This window comes from Lytechinus pictus, chromosome 1, assembly GCF_037042905.1.
Source record: "Lytechinus pictus isolate F3 Inbred chromosome 1, Lp3.0, whole genome shotgun sequence".
Lineage (NCBI taxonomy): Eukaryota > Metazoa > Echinodermata > Echinoidea > Temnopleuroida > Toxopneustidae > Lytechinus > Lytechinus pictus.
The window spans coordinates 30,674,225-30,692,913 of NC_087245.1; the positions used below are offsets into that span (position 1 = coordinate 30,674,225).

The 18,689-nt window shown below is 36.8% G+C and overlaps 1 protein-coding gene across 1 annotated transcript; it reads left to right on the forward strand.

Moving 5' to 3' along the window:
* The first annotated feature begins 2,697 nt into the window (after positions 1–2,697).
* Positions 2,698–8,549, forward strand: LOC129277049 (uncharacterized). The gene is made up of 3 exons (XM_064105496.1): positions 2,698–2,777; positions 3,737–4,793; positions 6,230–8,549. The coding sequence occupies exons 2-3, from the start codon at positions 3,870–3,872 to the stop codon at positions 6,245–6,247; spliced, it is 942 nt and encodes a 313-aa protein (XP_063961566.1). The 5' UTR covers positions 2,698–2,777; positions 3,737–3,869; the 3' UTR covers positions 6,248–8,549.
* Positions 8,550–18,689: the final 10,140 nt, after the last annotated feature.

The following is an 18,689-nucleotide window of genomic DNA, read 5'->3' on the forward strand; positions in this document are numbered from 1 at the left end:
AGACCCCCCCCCCCACAGACCATGTTTGGTATCAAATTTAACTCATTGCAGATGGAATGTAACTATAAAGGTTAGAAGATATATTTAAACATCATGTAATGTCTTGAACAGTCTTTATCATATTTAACAAAATACGTGTAACATCAAATCAGTCCACGTATGTGAAATAAGATCGATTTTTTAATAGTTTGATACAAAATTATATATATTCATCAAGTTCAAGGCAGTTCAAATAGCTATGGTTATACAAATTAAAATATGTTTGTGATAATGTATAAGTTTATGTATAATATTTTGCCAGTACCATCCAAATTGTTTGAATGGAAATGAAAGGATTTTGGTATTAATTGTAACTAATGTGACCAAAAGAGAGATTTAATGCATGTATTTTTCCTTTGGTTTGTGATTTGGTTAAATAACTTTGGAATACTGTAAAAATAGTGATACGTAACGTCTGTTGTAAGAATTGTGTGTTTTTACCTCAGTGTGCCATATAGAACTAAGGTACAAAGTCAGAAACTACATAACATGTTCCAAATATCATGTGACATTAACCTAGGACCGTGATCCATTTCGATCTTTTATAACCTTTAAAGGTGTACTCTGGATCGAAAATAATCATATCTAAATAATTACATAGAGTAAAATTCACCGAGCAAAATTCTAAAAATTGCATCAAAATCTGAAAAAAAAATAACGAAATGATTGAATTTTAAAGTTAAGCAATATTGTGTGAAAACATATATGCACCCTCGTCATGAATATTCATTAGGTGGGCTGATGATGTCACATCCCCACTTTCCTTTTCTCGGGTTATTACATGAAATCATAATTATTTCATATTTTCATATATGTGTGTATGATAAGTCTCCTTTATAATAAAAAAAGTTGCAGCAATGACTATCTAATGCGTTAACTCACTTTTTATATCCAATCTGTTTAGTCTTTTGAGGACAACATTTGAAGAAACATAATTTCATATATTTATTCATTTATTCATTTATCTATTTATTTTGTTTTATTTATTTTATACTGCAGGGTAGGCCTGTTCAGTTCTTAAAACTGCTTTACAAAGGCGCCCTGCAGTTTAAAATACATGTCAAGATAACCATGAACAACAACAACAACAACAACAACAAACATATGATAAAATAAAAAAGAACAAGTGTGTTCGTGGAGATATACATGTACATAGATCTGTTTCACCGAAATACTGCAAATCTATAAAATGTCATAACTTTGTTATTTCTTGTCAGATTTTGAAAAAAATGTTCAGTGTTTTGTATGCCTGATTTTTCTATATCTGTTCAAATCATAATATTTTCAGCCTGGAGAACCCTTTGAATTACCAACTGATATGCGTTATTCATTTTTTCATCACAATGAAATAGTGTGGAATTACATATAGAGTTGCCGTTAGTACTACCTATTATCATTCAACGAAGAGCTTACTTAGGCCTATTATCAAATATATAAATTTGAAATATTCCATCATTTACAAATGAAATACATAAGAAATATAGTGCATGACATCATCGCCTATCCTGCTACTATATCATAGGTGAAAATAAGCTAATGTCATAACTTTTTTAATTTACCTCCGAATTTTAGTGAAATTTTTCAGCATTATGGTTTGAATTTGTATTTTCTCTATCATTCAAATTAAATTTTTGATAACATGGCCTTTAAAAAACCTCAAGTCTTTGAGTGAGTTTGAGTTGAAAATGTTTTTTCATGTCAAATTTCTGATTATAATAGTTGGATCTATAAAGCGTTTTTTTGCCTGAGGATACAAAGCGCTGCTATTATTACACAGGCATATAGGCGCTCAAGAATTCGAGGAATTTTTTCCTACCGGGTACCCATTCACATCACCTTGGCAGAGTGCAGCACAATGTCGGTAAATCTCTTGCTGAAGGAGAACACGCCATGGCTGGGAATCGAATCTACGTCCCTCAGATTGAAAGACGAGAGTCATAACCACTAGACCACAACGCTCCCAAATTTGGGTATTAACTTAATAGTGAAGCTCGTAAATGGCAAATGTTGCAGAGCTGAATTAGGGGTTATACTATGAAGGATGAAGAAGTTTTCTCGAAACGTAAATCGAGTACACTTCTTAGAAAAAAAACGAAGAGCCAATTAATGCTTGTGAAAGTATAAACATTTTTAACCTCAAACATTTGTGCTCCAAACAAGTCTCTGGTAGTATTTTGATGGGGAAGGGGGCAACCAAAAGGTCATATCATGTTTTTCCAATTGAAATAGCTGAAAACGGCGCTGTATGAAACGGGCTCTGTGTCTGTTTTTATGATGATATTAAAGAGAAACGAAAGATGCAACTAGATTATTTCTTTTCTATTTTTTTTCCACAAGCGCAAATATTTATTGATGTCGACCAGCCCCTCCAACCCTTTGGGTATAGTGCAAGTACATCCTGAGCCACAGTTGGAAGTGGACAACGATACTCGAGTACACTCTAAAAATATTGGGTAAAAGTGCTCCATGAGGATAATTATTGTGTCCAACCAACATTGGGCATTTCTTTTCGGCATTTTTATTTATCCAGTGTGATGAAAATTGTGCCCATTCTAAGGTAATTGCTGCTTATTTTTCTAATCTTACTGGACAATATGTTACCCGCATTGGGTAAAATACTGCCCAAATTGGTTGGACACATAATTACCCTCGTGGTGGTAAAAATTTTACCCAATATTTTTTTACCTTGTACACCATTCATGCCGTCTGGTCAGAGAGAAATAATCAGTGCAGGTCTTGTAAGTATATCACTAACAAAACATGCGAGCGCGAAGCGCGAGTTTAATTTTTTATATTCAGACCTGAAAAGGGAAATGTCAAGCACAGTTTGATTAAATGAATAGGATAAGGATAAACGAACCAATAATGAGAGTGCGAAGCGCGAGTTAATTTGTTTTTGATCTACTGAGTCCTGGTAGGTGTTTCATAAAGTTGTTTATAAATTAGGAGCGACTTTAAGAACGACTGGTGATCCTTCCTTAGGTGCTAAATAGTCACCAATGTACATTTAATGGTGAATATCATTTACCACAAGAAAGAATCACCAGTCCTCCTTAAAGTCACTCCTAACTTACGAACAGCTTAATGAAACACCCACCAGAAAGGGAAATTTCAAACGTCGTTTAAATTCATAAATATTACAGGATAACAATATCTCTGAACAAATAATCCCCGTGCATTTTTCTCTCTCTCTTTTACATTCCTTCATCCCCCTTTCCCTTTCACTAGCTTCTCGTCCTCTTTTTCTCCCTCTTTCCTTCCTTTCTCCCAATACCTTATTTGTTTCGTTCTCTCTTTTGGCACTTCCTTTCCATTCTCTTCTTCTTCTCTCTCTCTCTCTCTCTCTTTTCCACCTTCCTTTATTTCCTCTTTAGCTTACGAATCTTTTCTAGTCTTCATTATTTTTTTTACCATTTTCTTCTTCCCCGCTTCCTTCCCCCTTTTCCTTGAAATCTTTCTCTCCATTATTTCCTCTCTCTCTTTCCATTCTTTTCTAGTATCCATTTCTCTTTACCTCCCTCTTCTTTCCCTCTCACTCCTTTCTTTTGGTGATCATTTTCAGAGTTGCTCCATTATATTGGAATTTTACTCAATACATAATATAATTTTAGTCCGATTATATAACGAGGCTATAGAAAAGAAACGAAACGATAGAGGGCTATAAATCTGTTTCACTTATGTTGCTTTTTCCCATCAGCGCAAGAATGAATCTGTTGTCGACTAAGACGTCTACCCCACATTGGATATGATCAATTACCGCCTCGTGGAGTCACCTCGGGATCCTTGGCTTGGTAGAGACATGGAGAGCGTTTCATGAAAGGACTTGTCGGATGTTTTATCTGACCTGTCCTGTTTTGTCCCACAGTTACCATAGTAACAATCAAAATCAAGGAAAGTTGTCGGGACTCGGGCCTGACAACTTGTCGGATGAAAATGTTTATGAAATGCTCCAGGACTTACGGTGCACATCCCCATCCATGCGGCCTGGTCATGAATGGAGGACCGGAGCAGGTGGGGAACTCCCACTTCCCTGGAGCAGGCGAGGAACTCCCACTTCCCTGGAGGAGGCGAGGAACTCCCACTTCCCTGGAGCAGGCGAGGAACTTCCACTTCCCTGGAGCAGGCGAGGAACTCCCACTTCCCTGGAGCAGGCGAGGAACTCCCACTTCCCTGGAGCAGGCGAGGAACTCCCACTTCCCTGGAGCAGGCGAGGAACTCCAACTTCCCTGGAGCAGGCGAGGAACTCCCACTTCCTGGAGCAGGCGAGGAACTCCCACTTCCTGGAGCAGGCGAGGAACTCCCACTTCCCTGGAGCAGGCGAGGAACTCCCACTTCCCTGGAGCAGGCTAGGAACTCCCACTTCCCTGGAGCAGGCGAGGAACTCCCACTTCCCTGGAGCAGGCGAGGAACTCCCACTTCCCTGGAGCAGGCGAGGAACTCCCACTTCCCTGGAGCAGGCGAGGAACTCCCACTTCCTGGAGCAGGCGAGGAACTCCCACTTCCTGGAGCAGGCGAGGAACTCCCACTTCCCTGGAGCAGGCGAGGAACTCCCACTTCCTGGAGCAGGCGAGGAACTCCCACTTCCCTGGAGCAGGCTAGAAACTCCCACTTCCCTGGAGCAGGCGAGGAACTCCCACTTCCCTGGAGCAGGCGAGGAACTCCCACTTCCCTGGAGCAGGCGAGGAACTCCCACTGCCCTGGAGCAGGCGAGGAACTCCCACTGCCCTGGAGCAGGTTTTCATCAGGAGGCGATGGTGGGTCAGGTTGATTAATTCGGAGCCGTTGCTTGGAAGGCATCCCGCATGTGGTTACTGATGTAATTGTTAAAGTTGATTTGAATCAATAGAAAAAAATCACACAAGCATATCGCGCTAAAAATTTCATCAAAATCGGATGATAAATGAAAAGAAGTTTTGACATTTTGAATTTTTGCTTATTTTTCACCCGTTAAAGCACATTTCAGTTACATGTTAATAAAATAATCGATGATGTCCCTCACTCACTATTTCTTTTGTTTTTAATATTTCAATTTTTACAGATTTGACAACAAGGAGCAACTTGATTGAACAATAAAATGTTTAAAAAATGGTAATACCACAAAGGTAGGGAGGAATAAAACTTTGTTTCACATGACAATGAGGAGAAAATTTGAATATTTCATATGATAAAATGCAAAAGAAACAGTAAATGGGTGACGTCATCAGTTCCCTCATTTGCATACCGACCAAGATGTGCCTATAACCGTTTTGGGAAATTAACCGAAATGTCAAAAAATTTTATGAGATTTTCAGTGTTATGCTTGTTGGATTTTTCTCCTTTTATTCAAATCAACTTTTCGTTTGGGTGGACTTGTCCTTTCGCTAAGATTTCTCAATTGAGAGGACTAATGAGAAGGAGAATGTGGATGGTTCGTGGTCTTCGCCGTCGACGAAACACCACCCATCAAAAGTTTGGGAACGCCTATATAACATACTAGGACAAACAACACACCTCGTATTAAAGAGAGTGGGTGCAGTTTTGTTTTGAGAATAAAATAAACATCGTATCATTTAAAGTGCAACGCTATAGATGTGATAGGTTCTTCAAGGAAACATTGCACTCTTAAAACAAATCAGTCAAATTGACTAGACAAGTAGTCAGATGCATGGGTGGAACTGATAGTCTAGTTACATTTCTGACATATATTCTAGTCAGAAATGACTCAATTCTACTAAAAGACGACTAGAAAATGTTTAAATACGACTAGAATAACAGTTGCACCCAGCTGACCCTATAAACTAGTCTCATTTAACTGATTTGTTTTTAGAGTGTACCGTTTTGCTATACTTGAAATGGTAAAAATCAGTGCTACATCTTTTCTCCTCCACCCCGAACAAGGACTCTAACAGGAGTATAATCTGTAAATAGATTCATAAAACGATTCTTTGGCGGTTCTTCTCTCATGGTGGGTTCTCGTAACAATACATGGCCTGTCATTTGGACACTTTGGACATCCTCTGACAAACCTTTTGGGACCCTTTCAGGTCTGTAGGTAAAAGGTCGTATCGAAAGTACGAGCAAAATTTGGATGCAGTCTTATTTACAATAATTTTCCTACGTGCATGGTTTCAGAAAGACCAACTTTTATGATTATATGGAAGGAAATACTGGTAAATAAATTTAAATCTCCCGCTTGTTTATATCCATACAGGTGTTCCGAAACTATTGAAGGGTGGTACCATGTGGATACCATGGTTTGAAAGATCACCCAGTGCAGTCTCGTCATGGTGAGGGTGTGACTGATCTAGGATCCAGTTGGTTTTCCGCCTTCCCAAGCCAGATGACATTTTCCTTCATTTTCCTGAGGATGTTAAATACTATATATTAAGATTGGTTGGTACAAAACAGGTTAACAAAATCGGTTCACCAATTCACCTTCCACGCATGCGGGGATTTTTTTAGCATATAAGCCGCATTCTCTGGGACTTTCCAATGTTTTAATGTAAAGTATCTACTAGTAATAGTTTTAAGGAGGAGGCTTTATTTAGTTGATCAGTTTGTTCTCCAAATTTGTTTAAGGCTTGTTTTAGATTTCGGTAAAAACACAACATAGTCATGATGATTTCAATGGTGATCCCGTAAGGAATGCTAACTTTGTTGAAGATGAATCCATCAAATCTCGTCTTAATTATACTTTAATGGGCAATATGTTTTGTAAAGCTCGGTCGCTTCATTTTCCCGCATAATTCCTCTAAAAAATTAATAATTTCGCGCCCCTATTACTATTAGCCTCATTGGCATAATTGAGGCTCAGTGTTTGCAACATTCCTTTAAATAAGTTTAAACAAATTTAAATTAATCTAAAAAAAATGCTTCTTGCGGGCGCATTAAACAGAAAATGGAGAGAGAAAAAATATAAATTAGAATCTTTATAATGCAGAAAGTATTTGAATTCCACATTTTTCTTAGAGCTCAGTCGCTTTGCTTCCTCACCAAGTGTTTTTTTTTTCCTTTCAGGATTTTACGGCATTAAAGCCTTGCTACCGCTTTGCCAAAAAGTAGGCCTTAACTATTTGAATGCCACTATTGTTAATTCTACTCCTTACATTTTTCATGAATTTTTTATCCTCCTAAATGTTGTTTATTATTTACAATTGTATTTGACTAGGTGAATATTTTCCACTATTTCTGTTTTATTATTACTATTGCTTGAATCAAGAATATCTTGTGCAATCTGTTAAAACTTACTGAAATGAAATGAGGTTTGGTTTACAATCAGGGTACACCAGTCTATCTTATTGAACAACAAAAAAGCTGTTTTGTTTTCCTCACCTTTTTTATGGCGAAAATCAAGGTGAAATAATAGGTAAATTGCCGATTCGTCTATTGCCAACTCGTCCACTTATCTCATTGCTCTACCTTCGTTTAGTCTAATGCCATTCGGTCCATTAACATTTTGTCTGGCAACCATTTGGTCCAATATTCACTTCATCTAATCGCCAGTTCGTCTATGACCATTTCGTCTGATAACCAGTTGGTCTAATACCCATTTTCTTTTCATTCATTTCGCCCAATTGACACTTATCCAATTAGACCAAATGGTTTATGGACTAAATGGCTATTGGGCCAACTGGTAATTAGACGAAATGGTGAGTGGACGAAATGTCAATTAGACCATGTGTATGGTGGACGAATTGATGATAGACCAAATGATAGTAGATGAGTTAATTGTCAATTAGACCAATTGGAAATAAACCTAATAATATTTCTTTTAAGCTGTGAGGCATGATGTCACATCTGATTTTGGTTTCTAATGTCTAATTCTACCTTTTGATTATGTGTTCTGTCAAATGATTATTCTTCGGAAAAGGGCACTTTTTGACGAAAAACGATTTGACAACATTTGAACAAAAAATCAGTAATCTGTAGCTTCTGGGGTTTCGCGGGGGTTTTCATTGTTAACAATGGCATTTCAAAAATAAAAGCAGTGATTGGTAAAACAATGCTTAATGATGGATAATAATAAAGATGCATTGGACGAAAATTTAAGAAAATGCTACAGTAAATTTGGCCCTAAAAGGTCAGATATGGTCCATTTTGAGAAGTAAACGTATATCTCAATATTTTTCTCGTTTTCCAACAATGGCCAATGCCAATAAGTTGCCATAGTATATTTGAGATTACAATACACATAATATTTTATGATTCACAAAAGACCCTTTTGAATATATACCCTGATCATAACAAAACCCCACTTGAACTGGAATGAATGAACGAAAAGATAAATGTATGAATGAATGAATGATGGTACTGATTCCTGAATTCATTTATTCATTGATTCATGTATGCAGCATTCATTCATTCATTTATTTATTCATTCATTCATTATATGAATTAATCAAGTAATTAATAAAGGCAAAGAGAATAGATGGCTAACGTGGACTAATACATGTTTTCTGATATAGGCATTTGTTGAAAATAAAATAAATTAATTGCTTATAGTACTCTGTGATTACCATTTTAGGGTTATTATCTTCATTCACGAAGCCTTTAAATATGGTTATTTCACATGTTAAATGAAGAAGTGTAGAATATTATTTTGTAGGCCTATACCCCTCTCAGAGGCACATTCAGATTTCTGAAATCTACTCGAAATGAATAATTTAATCTACTTTGCCTGTATATCTTGTTCCTCTGTCTAGTAATTAAAAAGAAAATCACTAAATACTTTCAATTGCTGGTATCTCACAGAACTTTAGTTAAGAATAAATTATGGTAGGCCTCTTTTCTAAAGTACACTTGGTAAATCTGGGGCCTGTCTTACAAAGAGTTACGATTGATCCGATCAACCACAACTACGGACGGCCAGCAACGTCAACATCTAAAGTGCAAATTTGTTCAAAATATTTTATAGATATGATGTATATTCATACATTCATCGTTCTCTTGAAGATTCAGTGTGATTCTCTTTGTTTGCTAAGGAGATTTTGCATACACATTTCCTGTAGAGGAAAACATGGTATGGATGGATTTCCATAGTTGAGATTGATTGGATCAATCGTAACTCTTTGTAAGAAGGGGGCCAGAACGAGAAGTTTTCTCTGCATATGACATGCGGCTAAATTTTAAAATTTGTTATTTTGCTAGGATGATTGATCATTAAATTAATATGTTATACCCATTGGCGGCGATCTCAGGGGATGGGAAAACATGCCCCCTCCCATCGATTTTCAAAGTTTGTTCAGCAGTTTATGGGAGGGGGATGGTCTCGTCCCCCTAGATGGACCAAAATATCGTGAAATCGCCGCCTATGGTTAACCTACCTTTGTCTACTTGTATTCATTCTCGTACAGAACTTTTACCCCCACTACACCATCTCTTACTCTTCTGTCCCGCCGTCTCTTCCTTCCGTTGTCTCTCTTCTCTCCCTCTTGTATCCTCCGTCTCTGCAATTCTTTTCTGCACATCAGCAAAGATGATGGTCTACCTCTGAAGGGACTTTCACACTTGGTAGTGCGACCATTTGAGTTACGATATACTTTGCACAAAAAGCAATTCTCAAAAGTGGTCGAGCGACCAATTTTTGAAAGTCCCTTAAAGTGCATCCTCTCTACCCTTTTTCCACACAGCCCTTGGAGAATAGAGTGAACTTCATAAATTGCATGTCCACATTAATAACCCTGATCCAATAATCACTTGCAATCAAATTTAGCAAACTTTCAGTTATCCTTAGATCCAAAACCTCATGATAGATGTTAAACATTTAACTTTATCCTACCGCAGAAGATTAACTTTTCGCATTGCAAATTTGAAATAATTATTCTTGCTTGGTTTCTTCCATATATTTTCTTAATGTCTCTAAATGCATTGATTATCATCACAGAATTAACAGTACATTGTACGATTCAAAATATTTCTGACAAATTATTTTCATGCAGTGAAGTTCGCTCTTGTAAAATAAAACAAGATGATCCCCTATTTTCAATCACAATTTCACCGGGAATGTTGCAAAGTGCAATGTCATTGAGGTATTCATTGTGACAATTTACTTTTCATGAGTTTTCTTTTAGATTATGAAAAAATCTAACATTTTGGGTGCATGAATACTAAATTACTTCTCAAAACAAAAGGATAAAGCAGTATTTGCTGTAATATCATAAATCATTTTTTGAAAGGAGGAAAAGTTTGCCATCAATTTCAATCCATTTTGCAACAATTAACTATGGGGGGGGGGGGGTCGTACATCACAAAAAGGATATGATTATTAAGTGCAGAAAATGGTAATCCAAATAGTGAGGGTCTGTCAATGAAAATTTAAAAAAGAAATCCCTGCTTACTAATCACCAAATGTTCAGTGACGAATCGGTCAGTAATGCATTAATTAAAATTTCATCTAGGCCGACCAGCCTCAAATTTTGGAAGATGCCTGATAAATTTGAATAAATACTAGCCTTCTATATTTGGTTTACCTTCTGCACATTCTACAACATAAATGCTGGCCGGTATACTGAAAGTCGTGTTATCTTTAGCATGACCCTTTGTGTCAAATTTCATATTTTTTCAAAATGATATTTATATTTGCTTTATACTGCATAAATGTCGAGATAAAAAGTGCAAGCAAGTCTATTTCTGAACAAAGTTTCACAGTATAAAGATGTGCAGAAATAAAGCATAACTGATATATTTTTCAAAGAAAAAGATCCCCCCAAAAAAAATTACAAGCTGCCAACGAACACCTTAAGCTGATAGTGGGGTTGCTGAGATAACACGATATTCAAAATACCAGTCACCTGGGGGCCACTCAACTGTATTGCTGTACACTTGGCGACAAACAAAACGCATAAAAAGGGTACTTTTTGCTTTTCATGCACGTTTATAGGGTGTAAAAAAGGCCAAAATTGGAGAAAAAAACTTATTTTTTAAGGGGGAAAAAACATGAATAGGGTATACATTTGACCAATGGATAAAGCTTGCCTAGGGATGGTTTTATAAAAGCTGTGGTCACACGTGTGTAAAGCAATGCAATTAAGTGGCCACCTGGGACCAGTCCTGGGCCCCGTTTTGCATAAAAGTTAATACGAAATAGTGATATGGATCCTAATCGAATGATTGGCTGAAATTTATCATGTGACCAGTCATGGTTTTGAGATAAGGATCCATATCACCATTTGGTATAGCAAAATTACACATTTTGATTGGGTATTAGAATAATTACACACTCGTTCACTTTGACAAAGGTACCTTGTGTGTGTGTAATTATTAGTAATGCCCTTCATGTGTATAATTTGTGTACTATTAAAGTAAGAACAAAAATACTATATGATGCAACTTCTGAAGGTTGGCCAAAAAAGAAAAATAATAGTGTAGTAGGTTTCATGGTACACCATGCATCTTAGGCAAGTGTTTGGGTGGTCCTTTTCAAGACCAACACTTTCCCCAAAAAGATACATGGTGTACTGTGAAACCTAGTACGACACTAAAATTACTATAATAGTACATTTTATGCAATGGGGCCCAGGGGCGGGGGGGAGAGGGGGTGGGGTGGGTTATGAATAGTGCCAAATTTAGAATACAAAAAGGGGAGTACTAGGCAGTAGAGAAATACACGAATGAGGAAAAAAGAAATATTTTATTTATTTTCCAATGGATTTATTGAAAAAATAGACAAAAAAAAAATCAGCAGCCCAGAAGATTCATTCAAGTATACAAGATACCATAGCAGCCGACCTCTTGATTCAATGGGGCAAACCCTGACCCTCACAAAATGACCAGCCGCCTAGTCGGAGCTTGGGTCTTCTTGTCAAAATCACACAATACATGATGACATCACTACCTTGAGACCTATTTTTCAATGTACAGAGACGGGCACTGAATACTGTTGTGCATGGTATACAACTTGCCACAATGGAAGTGCTTTTATCAATGAAATGTTGTGTAGCCAATAGTATGCAAGACAATGCATTGATTTTTGAAGTTTGGGGGCAACAGTTACTCTTTTTTTTTTTTGGGGGGGGATTTATTTTTCCTAAAAAATGAATTTTAATTTGCTCCCTTTCTCACAACCACCCCCTCCCCTCTCAACCCTTTAACACAAATGGCAGTAGATCCACCGATTGTGCACTCTTCCCATACCTCCTTGTACTATCCATCCAGGGAAGAATTTTGTGAAGATTTTGGAGCAAATTAGTGATAATCACTAAAAAAACTTGTTATGAAAAAATGCTCCCTGTATCTGCCCATTTTCAATCATTTCACATCATTTCAACATAAATTATCCATGACTGATACTACAGTGTTCTAATTTTCAATTAATATTTCTGATTATTAATCATATTCACATTTCATATTTTTATTATTCGTTTAATTTTATTTCTTTAAAATTTATCTATTTATCTTTTTTTTTTTTTTTGAGCAAATGGAATATATTACAAATATATTGCAAATAAATATACCCTTTTCTGCACATGATGCAATTGTGTTTCTGAACACTGCATTTTGATCAAAATAGAAACCAATAGGGGAAAAAATTATTTTTCCCTTGTTAAGCTAATCTAATGAGTCACCATCATACATGAACCAAATGTTTGCTTGCATACTGTATCCATCATGCAACCATGAACTCTGAGTGATCAGGCGAGGCACCGACAATGATAGATAGATCTAATAGGGAGGGACCCTAACATAGGCTTGTCCTGAGGGAGTACACTTCATATCCCACAATGGTTTATAATCCCCCATCAATCATTGCAATACAATGCATGAACCATTGTCATGAAGGCAAAACATCAAATTTCAGAGAAGACACCAATAAAAAAATAAAAAATCTTTCCATGGATATAAGGAACCATTCCTTCAGCCGAATCGTCATCAACAACCAATGACAACTCTCACAGACAGCACCCAATAAAATTGCCCAATCTTGTTCCAGACTGGATAGAGGAAACCACTTCTTTCCCCAAAGGATCATGGGGAGTTGGAACAATCTACCAAAAACATGCAATGTCAAACAGCACCCAACCACACTGGATATAGGAAACCATTTCTTTAGCCAAAGGGACACCTGGAAAAATCTACCAATCACTGCCCTACCAACAGACCGGAAGATGGATGAATGAACAGCCTTGCACTACTTCATGTCAAGCTTCAGGACCTGGCTGATAAAACCTCTCTTGACATGATCAGAGGATCAGGAACCATGAGCAAAGAGGGAAATAATTCTATGATGGTTTGGAATTATGCATTGTATGATCATTGCAAAGAAAGTGAAAGACTCGCGATTTCCTTTGAAAGATTTCTAGATGGCACAAGATCAAAGGATAAGCAAATTAATCATTGAGTGGAGGCCCTTCTCCAAACTGGCAATGATAAGCAGGTACATATTACCTATCAAGCCCGGGAGGGTTTCTGCAATAAATCTGTAAAGATCAGTGGCGGCCGAACAGAAGCGTTGTTATCGTAACAGAACGCTAACAGTAGGGCCAGTCACATCTTTTACGGGCGACCACTGCCTAGACGCATTGTTTTCACTAACAGGGCACTAAAAGTAGGTCTACCGGTATCGATAAACTCACAGAAGCTTAGCCGAATTCCTAATAATCTAACAATAAAAGGCCAGCAGAAGCTAACAGTGGCACTAATGTTAATACAAATCACTAACAGTGCCAAGGGCACCAATAGTGACGATGTTAGTGAATAATATCTCCCTTTAAAACTTGTCTCCCTTTCTTACACCAATGCAATTTCTGTATGTAGCCAAAATTCATAAATGTATAATTATTTTACCTTAATTACAAGCTATTGACTTTATGTTTTTATGAATGAAATATTGATGATAATTTCCATCAAAAAACAATAAAAACAAAGAAATACATAGGTAAGCAAAAAATTGTTGACAATCCTCTTGAGAGTGTCCATGGCTGGTATTAAATTGAAAGTATTGATTTTGTAAGTATTTTACTTAGCATTTTATTTGGCAAAGTAAAATACTCAATTCAGATCACGTCTAAGTATTTTACTTTATAAAAAAAATATTACCCGGTATATGGTTCAGTCAAGTTGGTCCTCAATGTCCAATTGGTAAAAATTGAAATATTAAAGATATTAAAACAATTTAAAAAAGAAATAGTGAGGGACATCATGGATTCTCTCATTTGCAGATTACTGAATTGTGCATATAACTGTTCCGTGAAAAATAAGTTTTACTTCCGATTTTGATTAAATTTTCAGTGTTGCACTTGTTTGATTTTTCTCTATTTATTCAAATCAACATTTTTCTGGGAAGGACTTGGTCATTTTGACGTCGTGATAAAGTTTGAGCCGAATAATGCGCAATGTTATCATCTGTGCACAGAATTTTTTACTGTGCGTACCAAGTTTGCAAGCTAGACTTAAGTCTGGTATGTGGCTGACCTAGATTTAAGCCAAATACTTAGCCAAAAAAATGCAATTGAATACCAAAGACGGATAAGTGTTTTACTTGAGCAAAATACTGAGTAAAATACTTAAAATTCTGGCTTAAGTATCAAAATGAATACTGGCCCTATATATCAACGACCGAGATCTAAGGGGAGGGGGGGGGGGCTGAAAAAGCCTACCCTCTCCCTTGCTTTCAAATTTCAAAATAGCCTGGGCTACATGGGGTTAACAGAGTAACTTCCCCTCACTTTAAGGGATTATATTTCTGAACACCTGAACGTGATGAAATTCGCTCTACACAGGAATCCATTCAAATTCTTTCCAAAGAAAGAGCGTTTCCTCCTGGACGCAGATATTCAATGTCGACAAAGACTTTTAAAAATCTGCCTTATCAGAAGCAAAAAAAATGCATTGTGGTTTAGAGTTACAGCCTATTAAGGCAGAAAATGGATGCAGATATACATAGCTTCCCTTTTGGTAAACAATATTGGCAAGCATAAGGAGCAAAAAAGCCAATATAGAGTCAAAGTCTTTATTGACTTCGACTCCATAATATTAAGACTTCACATTGCCTTTCATTTCAGAGTCAAATAAATCCTGGAAAATCCAATAAACACAGGAAAATATCAAATGGGTGAAAAAAGACACAATTGACAAACTGGAACTAGATCCACTGAGAATTCCTCTAACGCCACCACAAAGAGGCCAACACTCTCGCAAGATATCAGCATTTGTAAGTCCAAGAAGGGTGTGACTTGCATGAGGTTTGGAAGAGCTCTGGATATTGTGTATAAAGCTGAGAGGAACATCATTCCTTGTGGCCAGACAGTGCAAACCAGGTTTTGATCGATCTTGATCAATGTCACCGAGCTCCAAAGCTAGTCTGCGGGCACAGACCCTTTGATCAACAAGTGTGCCTCCACGCAAAGACTAGCACATACAAAACTTGCAGCACACAAGGCATGAGTAGGCTGCACATTCACACCCTTAACTCGAGTGAAGGGTTTGCCCAGCAGACTACTCCAAAGCCATATTGGCTAAACCGCTCCACCAATATTTCAATGTGGGTCAACTTGCAACACTATACTGGTAAGGCTCTAGAAATCCAAATTTGACATTACACTTCTAAAACAAGATTCCAGACTTACATATATGGCTCTGATTGAAGGAGGAGGTTTTTTTTATTACACATTGTGGAAAAACCATTGAAGTGCACAACCCTCATAAAAATGGGTGAAAAATTTTCATCCGAGGTTGAAGATTTGGGTAGACAAACCTATGTTGAGGATCCACCCTGATCATCACATATCTAAACATTCGTGCAGTCCACATTATCTCTTCACATTCTGTGATTACACGAAGGATACATGCTCAGCATCAGAAGGTTCATGTAGGTACATGGTGAAATGCCCGCAATAAAGCTTGAAATATTGCTTCAAATTAGTCTGACCCCCCAAAAATAACACATACAGAAAAGAACAAATATATTGCAAAGTAATTCACATTGCTCTATCATTGCTTAGCAATGAAAAAAAGAATAAGATCAAATTCTGTTTATAAAAATTGTTCATCCTTTTAGCACATTATTAAATCAGTCATGGTAAATATCATGTTGAAACAATGTGAAATAAAGATGTGGTTAGAGCAGCAGCCAGAACAGATAGTACTGGGAGGTATATAAATAGACTGTAATCGATGGATTGACACATACCCAACAAAAGGATACGGGAAGGGGAAGAAATAACAGTAAAAGAGAAGGGATTACAGTCGTTACGAGAGAAAATCCTGATATGGGGACTATTGCTTCTCAATATTTTCACAAAGGTTACTGCCCCCAGTATATAATTACTGGAAAACCCGTTGCATTGTCTTGCATACTCTAGGCTACACAAAATATCATTGAAATCATTATTAAAGCACTTACATTGTGGTAAGTTGCATACCATGCACAGCAGTGTCCAGTGCCCTTCTCTGCACACTGAAAAATAGATCTCTCGGTAGCGATGTCACTAAGTGTGTGATTCTGGCAGGAAGACCCCAGCTCAAACCAAGTCAGCAAGCCATGTTTGTGAGGGTGTAGGGCCTACACCATTGATCGATATGGTCAACTGCTATGGTCCTGCAACTTGAATGAATCTTCCAGGCTGCTGGTCTTACAATTTATTTTTTTTTAAAGAAGAAAAATACAATTAATGAATACAAAGCAAGTACATTTTGTATGTAACACATATAATCATACACTGTACAGGTGTGGATCCAGAGTCAGACTTTTACGGGGCAATTTTGTCCCAAAAAAATTGACAATTAAAAAAATAAACAGTATAAGGTCATCAGTACAAAATGAAAACGTTTCTTCTGAAAAGCTTGACAAGCAAAAAAAAAAGGTAATTGCTCATTTAACAGGGTGCACAATTAAGGCATCCATGGGGTGCACCAATTCATTTCACAATTTTACTGGGTGACCCGAAGCTTCCACCATCCCCCTGGATCCGCGCCTGATGTAAAGCAGGTCCAAGCTATCTGACATTAAGAAACAAATCAAAGAGATGTTTCACAAAGATTAAACATAATTTAAAAAAAATCACTCTCAAATTTATACTTTTTTAAAGAAAATAATGGATCACTGGATTGATTGAATCACGCTCAGAGAACGCACTGTACTATGTCTATGAAATGATGAGACTGTGCATCAAATATCATGAGCTAGTTGAAAACTTCAGAAAAAAAAATCAAGTTGGATTTTATACCTTTTTTGTGAAACACTTCCCAGAATTGTTTTGCTTGTGTAATAAAACTCTTCCCCAAAAAACAAAAAATATCCAACAATATGAAAGCACTTTTTAACACTAGACCTACCTACTATTTTTGTTTTCCTCCAAAAAAGCACATGACTGGTTCCATATATTACTATAGCACTGTGGAATATTTGAAAGAAACTAGATGGAACCTCCACTGCATGCAGTCAAACTTATGCCTCTGACATTGCCAGATGAAGAATATTTTACACAGCTTACTTCCAAAAATTTCAAATAACTTCTGTGACTTATGATCTCGTGACCAGAATAATCTAATCAGATCTTCACACACAAATGCATATATGACCCAAGTTTGACATTGATCCCTCAAACAAATCTTCAGTTTATCGCAAGAAAGATTTATTTTCAGGTATACAATGACCCAAGTTTGAAGTTGCACCATCAAAAGGTCATTTCAAAAGAAGATATTTTGGAATATAAAAGGACCTTTTTAGCCTTTGACCTTATAACCCCCAAAGGTAATATAATAATTGCCCTTCTGGTATGCATGTACAGGAACCAAGTTCTTCAATTATTAAGAGAATGAGATATGCAGTGTATAATAATATTTTAGCCCTTTGACCCCATGACCAAGAAAAAACGATTGCTCAAAATAAAGACATCAGCTAAAAATTTGAAAAAAGGAGACAGTAGTTTTAGCCTAACATGCCAGATATGGTCAGTTTTGAGAAATTCAAGTTGGTCTCATAGTGCCCAATAGCTTACTATCATAGATTTTGAGATATTGTACACAGATTTTATTTAAGATGCACATGGCTTTTTAAAGGTAAATGCTAGTTTTGGTAACGATATCAAAATGAGTTCGTGCAGAATCCAATGAAATGACCACCAAAGTGTCTGTTTGTATAAATAAAACGCATGTGCCAAAGGATTCTGGAAGAAATTGTGTAATTGCTGAGAAATCAGCAAATAAGCAAAGGATTCGGGTAGAGCGTCGGGCCCGACGCTCAAAGCAATAATTATACACTGTCCCACGTGCGCTTATCTGTGTTGGGGAAGTTCAGTCTGAACATTTTTCAGCGTAGATTTCAAGATTTCACAAAGTTCAGTTTATGTAACTGTACCAGATCTAGATCCTCGATGATATACTGACAATTAAGCCTGGTTTTACAGACTTTCTCATGAAATCAGTGTTTACTGCAACTACTGGAATTTCTCTTTAAATGACATACCCTAATTGTAAAGCAACATATAATGACATATGTGACATTTGAATGCATGGCACCAAATTCTACTTGGATCATTGCCACTTCCATATCAATACTTGAACCAAGTTTGAATTGTTCAAACCATTCTGTAGCTAGATAAACAGACAGATAACCCAGAAGAATAATGGCTATGGCAACCACCTATGGTCAGTCGAAAAAAAAAAAAAAATTATTCACCAGTATTTAACATTTCCAAGATACAGTCCAGCATGCATCACTTCACCTATAAAAC